Source organism: Penaeus chinensis, chromosome 12, assembly GCF_019202785.1.
Source record: "Penaeus chinensis breed Huanghai No. 1 chromosome 12, ASM1920278v2, whole genome shotgun sequence".
Lineage (NCBI taxonomy): Eukaryota > Metazoa > Arthropoda > Malacostraca > Decapoda > Penaeidae > Penaeus > Penaeus chinensis.
This window is the reverse complement of record NC_061830.1, coordinates 34,822,147-34,834,311: the sequence shown is the minus strand read 5'-3', so window position 1 is coordinate 34,834,311 and position 12,165 is coordinate 34,822,147. Positions and strand designations below refer to the sequence as shown.

At 38.7% G+C, this 12,165-nt stretch overlaps 3 protein-coding genes across 4 annotated transcripts in view; 2 read left to right on the top strand and 1 right to left on the bottom strand.

Annotated features, from left to right (window-relative positions):
- Nucleotides 1-1,584, top strand: part of LOC125030888 (tektin-2-like) — a 9,218-nt gene extending 7,634 nt beyond the window's left edge. For both annotated transcript variants that reach the window (XM_047621216.1, XM_047621215.1), the window contains one exon: nt 787-1,584. In XM_047621216.1, coding sequence (XP_047477172.1) covers nt 787-985 — 199 coding nt within the window. In that variant the 3' untranslated portion in view covers nt 986-1,584. The remainder of the gene's footprint in view (nt 1-786) is intronic.
- A 145-nt stretch (nt 1,585-1,729) lies between these two features.
- Nucleotides 1,730-4,211, bottom strand: LOC125030889 (10 kDa heat shock protein, mitochondrial-like). The gene is made up of 3 exons (XM_047621217.1): nt 4,066-4,211; nt 2,689-2,850; nt 1,730-2,177 (listed from the first exon to the last, which is right to left on the bottom strand). The coding sequence occupies exons 1-3, from the start codon at nt 4,066-4,068 to the stop codon at nt 2,034-2,036; spliced, it is 309 nt and encodes a 102-aa protein (XP_047477173.1). The 5' UTR covers nt 4,069-4,211; the 3' UTR covers nt 1,730-2,033.
- Nucleotides 4,212-4,583: 372 nt separating this feature from the next.
- LOC125030887 (heat shock protein 60A-like) lies at nt 4,584-10,741 on the top strand. Its single transcript, XM_047621214.1, has 9 exons — nt 4,584-4,732; nt 5,080-5,251; nt 6,914-7,161; nt 7,401-7,554; nt 7,654-7,713; nt 7,830-7,996; nt 8,908-9,118; nt 9,342-9,896; nt 10,100-10,741. Exons 2-9 carry the CDS (start codon nt 5,081-5,083, stop codon nt 10,268-10,270), a joined length of 1,737 nt encoding a protein of 578 aa, XP_047477170.1. The 5' UTR covers nt 4,584-4,732; nt 5,080; the 3' UTR covers nt 10,271-10,741.
- Nucleotides 10,742-12,165: the final 1,424 nt, after the last annotated feature.

The window sequence follows — 12,165 nt, the reverse complement described above, 5'->3', positions numbered from 1 at the left end:
AGGTCATTAGTGGCGCATTCAAAATGTAGCGATAGGATGGGGGTAAGTTATTGTTTGTGGATTCTCAGAATAAATGTGTTAAACATTAAAGGTCATGTCGCATTATGGTAAAGTGTTGTAGCGAAAACGGCAATTAGTGGACACAAGGGAATGAAGAAAAGGAAAAGGAAAGGGACCTTGCAAAATTAGTTAAGGCGAGGGCTGAGGTCCAACGTAGGGGTTATCCCCTAGATTGCGCCTGTCTTCGTCTCCTAAGCCCCCCCCCCCCCCCCCACGACAGCAAGAGATTGGGAGTGATTAGTGTTTCAGCTCGAGTACATCTTTGAATCTATTATTTTTTTTTTTTTCTGTCGCGTCAGCATCTACAATAGCGATAGGGTGGGGTTTGGGGCACCAGGTAAAGTTTTTTGGTTCAGTAAGGCAATGTTTGTGGATTTCCAGAATGGTCAGTGGTCAAAAACAAATGCACCAGGTATCAAAAGTTACACAGCATTATGGTATTGTGGCGAAAAGGTTAAATATGAGTTAACGATCCGGATAAGTGAACAGGAGGAGATGAAGAGAAGGAAAAGGAAAGAAGGAGAATAAAAGACTCTACAAAATTAGTAAATTAGTTAAGCGAGAGCTGAGGTCCAAAGTAGGGTTGACCCCTACATTGGGTCTCAGCCTCCGCCTCCTAAGCCCCCCCCCCACCCCCCCACGACAACAACGAGCACGAGATTGGGGGTACATCCTTGTATTGTTCATATCAAACCAGTTACATCTCCACTCTGCTTTCCTTTCTAGGGATGCCCTTCATACCTTGCAACGACACCTCCGAACAGTGGACGTGGACCTTGGAAGGAAAAACTTGTCAGTGAGCCTCGAGCAGAAGGTGACCGGTACAAGGGTCGTCCTCAAAGCACCTCAGCCCAAGGAGTCACTAACTCAGGCCAACCTCACTCTTACTGGTTCCCTTAGGAAACACCCTACGCAAATCCTGTAATAGTTCCTAGTAGTATATTCAATTCACAGACAAGGTACTTCAATTTTTGTTCTACTAAAACTATCTCAGTATCGCCCGTAAATTGTAATAAGCTGTACCCTAAATTCTTTATAAATGCACTCAAAGACATCTACATTCTGACGACAGTAATGCACTTGCAATGCAATCCCTTGTAAGATATAGCATACACATACGACGATCATTGTAAGATCTTTGCATTTTGTTCAATGGAACTTTGATAGGGTTCAAATTTTATTCCCAGTATCATGGCACAGCATAGTTTTACCATCTTTGCATGGCTTGGTTCTTCAATGTTGTAATGTGCTTTTTGGACAATAAAATTTCACAATATATGTATTTAGTTGATTCTACAACTTACTGTAATTTGTAAACGTTTTCTTCACCTCATTCAGTTGGGAATTATATTTGACATGCAAAAAATAAGATATTTTTATTTGCTACTGGGAAGACCTAATTCATAAAAGAGGAAAAAGAGGACTTCAATTATTAACTTTCTTTCATGCAAAAATTAAGACAGCAAATGATCATGCTAAATACAGTATAATGCTACTGTATAACATAAGCTTACATTTAGATATGTCTTATTAAAGCTCAAAAGACCATATAACAAAAATGTTATAGGTTATTGCAACATATTAAACTGACCACTTTCTCTAAAAACATTTTTTTCCATGTTCCATTGCATCGTCTGCAGAGTGAAGGTGTATAAATCCATACAACAGCTTTGAAAACAATCTATATTTTGTAAAACAATTCTTTACATTTCTATATACATATGTTAGATGGACAGAACATTCATGCCCTAAATGATGAATGACAATATGAATTATATGTGATGATTACATACATACATAGAAAACTGGTCCATGTTAGACTCAAACCATACATCTTCCACATTGTGAACTGAAACAAGCCGCAGACTAACACACAAGGCAAATCTCTGATCTGCTGGAATTTCTTTTTTCCTTGGCCTCCTTAAGCATCAGCCTACGAATTGACAATGATTCCACTTCTACAGGGATTGCTTTTACTCGTTCTTCATCTTGGCCAAAAGATCAGATTCTCTGAAGAGGTAATAGTCCTTCTCCTCCAGGGTAACCTTCTGGCCACCAAACTCAGGAAGCATCACTTCATCGCCAACAGTAACACATGGGGGGATTGTGGTGCCAGCCTGATAGAAGAATATCAATATAATTAATTTATAGGATAATATAAGAGGATTAGGGATATTACAAATACTATTACTAATACCATTATTTTTTTTGTTTGTTTTATTCAACAAACTGCCAGACTACGTATTAATAAAATGATTTCAAGCTGTATGTTATAGCTTTGTTCTCAAATAATGCTGAGTTATTACAACAACTGGAAAATTGTAAATTACTAAACCCCTACTCCTGTAAAACTGCCATAATAATTTATATTTATCAATTAAGCAAATCATTAATACATTAACGGTGTAATTCATAAAACACAATATTCACTATTAAAGCAAGCCAATGAATTTGAACATAGGTGCATACAACCCTAAATTACTGTATTAGTCCTTGTGCATAGATATGAAAATCAGCAAGCAAACCAGACTTCCAATATTAATTTCTTACCTCAAGAATAATGACCAAAAGAAGAGTAATTAAAACAGCAATAATAATGACAATAATATAACAATAAGTAAGGCTTACTTCAGTTCTGGCTCCATCTCCTACAGCAACCACCTTCCCTGTGAGGACTTTGGCTACAGACTTCTCAGGGATCAAGATTCCCTTTGCAGTACGGGTCAAAGCCTCAGCCTTCTGGACCAACACACGGTCGAACAGGGGAACAAACCTCTTCAAGGCACCAGCCTGAGGGGTAGAATAAAATCTGGATCAGAATATGCAGCTGATGGGATAAAATTTCTTTTACAACTTTGTACTGTAATATGCATTAATTTTGCATATTTACAGATTCTTGCTTTTACTACTTACATAATTCAAGTGCAATTTGAACTATAATAAGGAAAAATAATAAAATATTTACTACTTTCTGTCCAACCCACTTAGACATGTAGAAATTTATGATGGATGAACTAAGTTCTGAGCTAAAGCACCATGGCACAATGTCAGGAAATCATGGTGGTCTCTGCACTTGACAAGAACAAACCTCCACCTTACAGTCTGGTAAAGTAGAGCTAGGACTATTTACTTATATAATGATGAACTACCAGAGAGCACAAACTCTAATTAGCCAGATAATACATGAAGGTAGTTTGGCCTCAGCAACTGCACCTACACGTTAACATAAAAAGTACATTGGGAAATAATGTATATATTTATCTAAAACGTGAGAAAAGGGCTTTTTTTTATAATTCAAAACTGAATTTTTCAAGCATTATCAATATGGAAACAATTTGCAATTTGAAGGGGGCACAGTCCTTATTATGATGTCCTTATCAAGATCCATTATAGTTATCATATAGATGTTTTAATTTTACAACATGCATTTTCAATTATGACTGAATAGTAAATACACATTTAATGGATGAAAGGGCCCTATGACCTACCTCTAATTACTTTCAACAAAGCAAACAAAGAAAAGTGTAGTAACCACCCGTCTTTAAACAATTTTCCCATTTTTCTTCACCATAGTCTAATGGCATACTTGAAAATACATTCTGCCGATAGTCTGACAGTATTTGCCAATGCATTATAAACATTGGTCACATTGACTGTACATTGAAAGATATTTGAACCCCCATACAAGGCCAACAATGTCTTACGTAACTTGGATATGCATTCACACCATTGAATGAAACCTCAACAAACTACGGTTTTAGTCCAAACGCCCCTATGCTACATTCAGCTAAACAACCATTAATTACGACCAAGGATCTCAAGGACAAAACTGGCCGCTGGACCAACTCGTCGAGGAAGGCGACATCATGCCGACCAAAACGTTAAAGTTTATTACCACCTAAATTACACGTTAAATCTAAACTCACGCAAACCGCCAAACGTTTTAATCAATACGGCCCATGTAGCTTATCACACAAACAAATCCACCTGCGAACAAGGACGTACCATTGTTACTCAAGAAGGTAGCCGGAGATTTACGCAGAGGAGCCGTGAGAGAAGCGTCTAGTCCCGGCGTCGGCGTCGTCTGCAGCCGGACGGGAGCCGAGCACATGGCATTTGCAAGTAAGCGCATGCGCACCTCTTCCCTCTGTTATGTTTCCGGCCTGTTCAGGGTATTTAAATGATGTTCCTTTTAATTGTTTTATTATTTTTTGAGATTATGTATACTTTCAGAGGTTTTAGATCTCCTTTGGTCATTTTAAGGTATTATTTTATGTGTATCCGAATGTAAGGGGATTTTGCTTGAGTTCTAGAATGATCCAGGGCCCTTAACCGAGCGTATTCCAAGACCGTTGAATAACTCCGATTACGAAACGCACTTGACATTTCACTTATTTACTAACAACATAGAAATAAACATTAAATGACTCAACAGATATTTCCCTATTACACTTGATAAGACCAATGTTACCCTAAAACACCGCATTACAAGGTTTCGAGGCAGAGTTACGTCATCGCCCTCATCACGCTCGATGCAGGTGTGTCCAGAAGCTTCAGCACGAGAGGACGTCGTGGAGGCTCGGGCGAGTCGTCTGCTGCTCATTCTAGACGCCGTGTGGCCGCCTGAGAGATCGTGTTGAGTGTCTCCCGCCCGCTGAAACCTTCTTACAAAGTAAGTTTGGTGAGCGAGCTTTAATGAAAGGAAATTGTGAATAGTTGGGTCATTATAGCTGGTTTTGGTTAGTTGTAAATTTGTACATTTAACGAAAAATGCGATTGAAAATCACAATGGCCGGCTTAGGAGGAGCCCACATGGCCTCAGCCGAATGTTGTTGCCGGGCCGGAATGCCCCCGGGCCGGAATGCCCCCCCTGCCCTCCTCAGACCGGCTTTGCGTGAGGCAGAGGGCTTTCCTGTTGAATACTCACGCAAGACCTTTTAAAGATCTCGACCAGTTCCAGATTGGCTATACATGAAAATTTAAAGGGCAATCACTAACCTTTGTTGCTTCCTCTTCCAGAATGCATCGCGCAGCCTCTTTATTGCGAACTCCCGTCGCTCGCCAGGCCACAAGGCACTACCTGGCGAGACATTATGCCAAGGACGTTAAATTTGGCACAGAGGTCAGGGCACTGATGCTGCAGGGCGTCGACGTCCTCACCGACGCCGTGGCGGTCACCATGGGCCCCAAGGTCAGTTTCCTTAACGCGACGCATGCGGATGGTGGCGGCGTTGGTATACTTGTGTAATAGTGTTGCCCTTCATTTTACTACTATTACTTCTACTTATATATTTAAGTTTGTGAAGGGATATTCTTGAATTTTGTAGTACTGTATATCTGCATGCTGATTTTGAGGCAGTGTCATGAATTGGTATGATAGATGTGTCAGGACTTAGTCCTATAAGTTATGAAGTGACAGGTCTAGCATAATGCATAAATTACTTGTGTACCTTCAGAAGTAATACAAAGATTTTTAAATGTAAGTTGTCATTCTACTGGCAAGTTACTGAATGAGTTGCTCCATAGAATGCAAAAGCTTGCATATCTCCTTATCAGAATTTGAAATGGCATGCTGAACTGGGCCATCATTTAGGGGAGGGGGAATTCTAAATCCTCCCCTGAAGATCTAGCTTGTACGCCCTTTCCTCCCAAGGGCCACTCCCTTAAGATTTTTTCCCTCAGTGAAACCTTTTTAGCTCTGGTCATAACTTTAAAATGCTTCTAGGAGAGGTCATTTATTTATTTTTTTTTTTTTTTTGGGGGGGGGCTTGCAGCACCATAGAAACTGACTGTACTCACTTCACTACTGATTTAGGCATATTACAAGGTGAATAATTGAGAGGAGGAATAATAAATGTAAGGCTAGATAGCAATGTGAAACTTAAATTGCTCAAGTTTGGCTTGAACTTGAAGGAAGTATATGTAACCATCTAACCTATTAAGTAACAGATATGCAATTTGTGAATTGGTTGAAACCAGGCTAATTCTGGCAGATGCCTTTTAATAGATTTGAAAGAATAATGGCAATTAATCCATTGAACCTGGGTTTATGTATTGGCTGCTGTAGTTTTAATTTGTAATACAAGTAACATTCATTACGTAAACAAAATTGATAAACCTGTAATTTTAGTGATCTGTGGCGGTATTCTTGGAAGCGTTTTATTAAATTTAAGGATTCCTAGAAACCGTCTTTGGCTTCAAAAATTTCATAACTTCTGATTTGTTTAAAAATTGCCCTTAGTGATTTTGATTCCTAACTTGCACAGTGCCACATTTCAAAGTTCATGCCTAAATAGTACACCTATGGTATTAATTTAAAGTAGTAATAAGGGAGTCTTGTATATGATGACTAAGTTACTACCTTTTATTTTTTTTATCTATTTGGCACCCTCTATGGGAATGGGAGAATTTCATAAGTTTCATACGCTTTGCACCATTTTAGGTGGTGTACAATCTTATAGCTTCTCTCATGGTTTTTGCTGATTTATTACAGATTTAAGAAATAGCAATAATTACCAGTTATTAATTGCCCTTGACCCAATGTTTGTTTTTCTCACCTTTCTTCTTCTCCTCCTCCTTAATATGTATGTATATCTGTATGAGTGTAAGCATTTCTAGAAGTATTTTCTGACCAAATGCCTCTAAATTGCATTTATTGGGTTTTCTTAATTTCAACTTTTATCTATAACATGAGCATACATGGGAATGATGCATAAAAATAGAATTTGTATTCAGTTGAATGACTGTTATATATGAATAGATGTCTATTTCCTTAAGGTTATTAAGATTGTGATAATTTAGTTAGTATAGTGAAACTAAAACTAATGGTAGATTATTTCTCATCCTGTGTCAGGGTCGAAATGTAATCATTGAGCAGAGCTGGGGCAGTCCCAAGATCACAAAGGATGGTGTTACAGTTGCAAAGGCTGTTGAACTGAAAGACAAGTTCCAGAATATTGGAGCTAAGTTGGTCCAAGATGTTGCCAACAACACCAATGAGGAGGCTGGTGATGGAACCACCACCGCCACAGTCCTGGCTCGCACTATTGCAAAGGAAGGTTTTGACAGGATTAGCAAAGGTGCCAACCCTGTGGAGATCAGGTACGAGTGCTTTTTACTAATGCAGATTTCTGTTCATGGTTTTATGAAGATGAGTGGAAACCTTGAAGTAGTGTATTATGTTCTTGAATTGTCAGTTTCAAATAGGTTTATTATTGTATCATGCTTTATTTTGGAATATCGCGTGAAAAAAATAATGATAATAAAGAATATAAATGTTATAAGAAATATAAATATAAATTTTAGGAGAAATTTTCTTATTTTCATATTTTATGATTCAGGCGTGGAGTTATGTTGGCTGTGGAAGCCATTGTTGCTCACCTGAAGACCCTGTCAAAGCCTGTGACCACTCCTGCTGAGATTGCTCAGGTTGCAACCATCTCTGCTAATGGAGATATTGAAGTTGGCAGTCTTATCTCAGCTGCCATGGAGAAGGTAATTTACCTTATTTTGCCTCTTTTTCATTAATTTAAATGTTATAAAGTTAATTCAGAGTTGAGAATAGAGTACTTGGTTAATGTGCGTATTTTACAGGTTGGTCGTGAGGGTGTCATCACTGTTAAGGATGGCAAGACCTTGAAGGATGAGTTGGAGGTAAGTGTTAGTTGCTTGTTTCATTTCCCTGTACATGTTGGTACAATTGCTGATATCTTGGCATAGTTGATTAAATGTTGTCAATCTAGAAACCTTAATTCATAAAAATTCAACAGGTCATTGAAGGCATGAAGTTTGATCGTGGGTACATTTCTCCTTACTTCATCAACTCCAGCAAGGGGGCTAAGGTTGAATATCAAGACTGCCTTGTTTTGCTCTCGGAGAAGAAAATTTCTTCTATCCAGTCCATTATTCCAGTGCTAGAACTGGCCAATGCCCAGAGGTAAGACAATTTTGCTTATAACTAAATGATGCTTAGTACATGCACTATCCATTTTGTATGGATGTATATTTGTATATAACTGTCTGTTACAGAGATGACATAAAGCAATGAGGTCATCAAGCTTTTGGTTATTAGGCCAGTATGTCTGGTCATGTATACCGCATTACTTGCATTTCGTTTTTAACCCAATGCTGTGAAATGTACATAGATGGCTCTGCTAGTGCTTAGCCACAAAAGTCTATTAGTAGACCTTTTGACCTTACATGATTTGAATTGGCAGGAAAAACATATTTTTTACTAGTGCTATGAATATCGATAGTGTTATTTTTATTGCTATAATGTTATAAACCTTAGTAACAGCAAAATAAGATCACAAAATATTTTCGTAAATCAAAGTAAATGGTAAACGGGCGAGGCAAGCAGTACTCGTAACTGGCTCATTGGTGACTTAGTACAAGTGTAGCCATCTGTGTAAAAAAATTAAACCAGTAACTCATTGGGCACAGCACGTACATACACATCATGCCCATCGGCATTGGGTTAAGTTTTGTTTTCCTAAAACCTTATTGTCAACATTACTAATAGTATAAAGTAGGTATGGCAGTAAAACTTTCACAATAGTCCTAGAATGATGATAAGCATATATTTAAAATTGCAATAAAATATCACTTGAATTAATATTCTGTGATAAATAGAACCAGAGAGATGACCACAATTAATTGGGGAGAATTGGGCATTTTTTTAGTATTTTATATATACGGAAGAACGAGGCCTCAGGGTATCATATTTTTAGACTTAACGTTCGTTACTTGTTCGTTACTTTTAACGTCACTAGGAATTGGTTAAAATTTTAACTAATGTTGATTGATGTTATTCTTTTGAAGTTTATTTACCCAAGTATCATTTTGCAGGAAACCTCTTTTGATCATTGCTGAGGATATTGATGGAGAAGCCTTGAGCACACTTGTGGTAAACCGCTTGAAGATTGGCCTCCAGGTAGCTGCTGTAAAAGCTCCAGGCTTTGGTGATAACCGCAAGAATACTCTTCATGACATTGCCATTGCAACAGGTGCTATTGTCTTCAATGATGAAGCAAGCATGGTCAAGATTGAAGATGTTCAGGTAAGAAATGTGTAGAGGTAAATTTTAATGATACACAATTTTTAGCAGAATTTAAATATCTTTGAAAAATGCTTATGCATTTGGCCTTTAACAGATTTGTACTTGCCCTGAAGAATAATTATACTTACGAAAATAAATTTGATCTTGAGTAATAAAAATGGTTTCTAATTAATTTATCTGGAAACCTAATATATATTGCTTACATCTTATTCTTTATTTTTAGGTCCATGATCTTGGCCAAGTTGGAGAAGTGCAGATCACAAAGGATGACACACTCCTGCTGAAGGGCAAGGGTAACTCTAGTGATATTCAGCGTCGTGTAGAACAAATTAAGGACCAGATTGCTGATAGTTCCTCCGAGTATGAGAAGGAGAAAATGCAGGAGCGTATGGCTCGTCTGGCCTCAGGCGTGGCCGTTGTGAAGGTTGGAGGTTCCTCGGAGGTTGAAGTGAACGAGAAGAAGGATCGTGTAAATGATGCTCTATGCGCAACAAGGGCTGCAGTTGAAGAGGGCATCGTTCCAGGTGGAGGAGTTGCCTTGATTCGCTGCCTTCCTGCTTTGGATACTCTCACTCCAAGCAATGATGACCAGAAGGTTGGCATTGAAATTGTCCGCAAGGCTATCCAGACTCCATGCCACACCATTGCTAGCAATGCTGGTGTTAATGCATCGGTTATTGTCAACAAGGTCATGGAAGCTTCTGGAGATTTTGGATATGATGCTGCTACAGGAACCTTCGTCAACCTTGTTGAAGCAGGAATCATTGATCCCACCAAGGTAAGTTAATTTTATGGCCACTGGATTTGCATACAATCCTCTCCAAGCCCATCAGTTCATTCTGGTATTTGCATGATGAAAGAAACCATTTTATTGTGATATGACAATGATTACTTTGAGATCCAATTCTGAACTTTAAAATTCAGCAAAGTACACTCCATTCATTACTTCAGATTACTAATTCCTAATTCACTGGCCAACAGGTTGTCCGTACAGCCCTGACCGATGCTGCAGGAGTGGCTTCCCTCCTCACCACAGCCGAGAGTGTCATTACAGAGATCCCCAAGGAAGAGCCAGCTGGCATGGGAGGCATGGGTGGAATGGGAGGAATGGGTGGCATGGGAGGAATGGGAGGCATGGGCGGCATGATGTAAAGCTTTCCACGGATTGGCTAGGATGAAAAACTTAATTTGTAAACTAACATTTTTTTGTTATGTACAAAGTTACTTTGTTTCTACAAGAGGTACGAAGAGTACGAAGAGTACATAGATGCCACAGAACTATGTCTAGTTTACAAGAAAATGAAGAAGCGGGAGGAAATCTTCAATATATTTAGAAGTAACCCTGGACAGTCTCAACGAGGAAAAGGGACATGCAAAACATGAAGTTTGCACAAGTCAAAGGAATTGTTTACCATTCCAAAGAAGTACCTCGGCATCCCAAAATGTGGTCCATTAATTTCATCTTAATCATCTTCATCTTGAGTGTTTTGAAGGGTATATGTGCTTCATCTTAGTGTAAATGTTGAATGTTTGTACAAAGTGTAGATAAGAGAATGTGTAGATAATTTTGTTATAAGGGAAGATTTGTTGTTTCCCTAAATGAAATAAGATTTTGAGAAGAAATGACTTTTCATTTTCACCTGTGTAAATGTTGGAAGAAGAATCTTTGAAATGGAAAATTAAATATATTTCGTTTAACTTCAATTGCTCTGAAGAGTTTCTTGTTTTACAAGGAAAATTGCCACAGAATAAGGCTTTCAGGCTTTCAGGATTGGAGTTTGGAAAGGATTCTCCCCAATTTGGTGACCTCCTTTCCTTTGGATTTGAAATCTGAAATTAACAGAATACTTTAAGATAGACTTCAAAACCTGAGTTTTTTTAGTTTTTTTTTTTTTCCCCTCTCTCTCTCTTCCCCCCCTCCCCCCCTGGTATTTTTATATTGAACCATTACCGGGATTGGAAAACGTGAACAATGGAGTTAAAAGAAGGCAAGACTTAATAATGTAAAATTTACTTCATGTTTGGTACATTTGTTAGTGATTCTAAACCATATATAAACTCTAATACGGGGGGGGGGGTGTTATAGAAAGCGGAGACTACTGCCTAAGGTAAAGGATCACCCTTACCTTGGACCTCTTGTTGGGTCTTTTCTCCTTTTTTCTATTCATCCCCTTCTGTCTACATATCCAAATCGTTAACTCCTATTTACCCTTTTTGCCACAATACTTTACCTTTAATGCAGTGACATTTGATGGTACATTTGTTTTTGACCATTTATTCTGTACTTAAAAGCATTACCTGGAGGCTTTCCCCCCCCCAAGCCCCACCCTATTGCTTGCTCGTTGTCGTGGGGAGGGGGGGGGGGGGTACTTAGGAGACGGGATCTGAGGCTCAGGGTAGGGGATCACCCCTACCTTGGTTCTCGGCCTCGCTTACAAAAAAATGCATATATCTATGGGTAGAAACAAAAGACAGGTATCAAAATCACTGACCCCACATATTAAAACTTTAGTAGAGTAACTTATGGGCAATAGAAAGGTCCCGTAGCATACAAACCATTTAAAATTCGTTACCCCTAAACCCATGGGCGCTGTTATCGAGAGGGACAGGGCATGTAAGACGAGGATTAAGGCCCAATTTTGGGGATCGCCCCTATCTTGGCGTCAGCCTTCAGCTCCACTAATTTTGCATGGCTTTTTCTCCCCATTTCCTTTTCCTCTTCTTCAATTGGTTAATTGGTTAATGGTTAAAAGCAATACATGTGCTAGACATCTAAGGTCATATAGCACTATAGTTAATGTTTTGTGAAGGATGGTTGGGTTAGTGATTAGTTGTTAAAGCTGGGTTAAGGAATTGGTGAGTGAATGGGTTAGGGTCGAATGAGGTAATGTAAAGGGGTTAGATCAAGTGAAGGATATATATGCGTTTGAGGAAGGAAAACAGGTTGTCAAAGCAGAAAGTGTGAGATTCTGTAAGGATGTCTGATAAGTTGGGATGTCTATGTAGGGAGGACGTGGGCATGACAATAGAATGTGGGACTGAAAGAG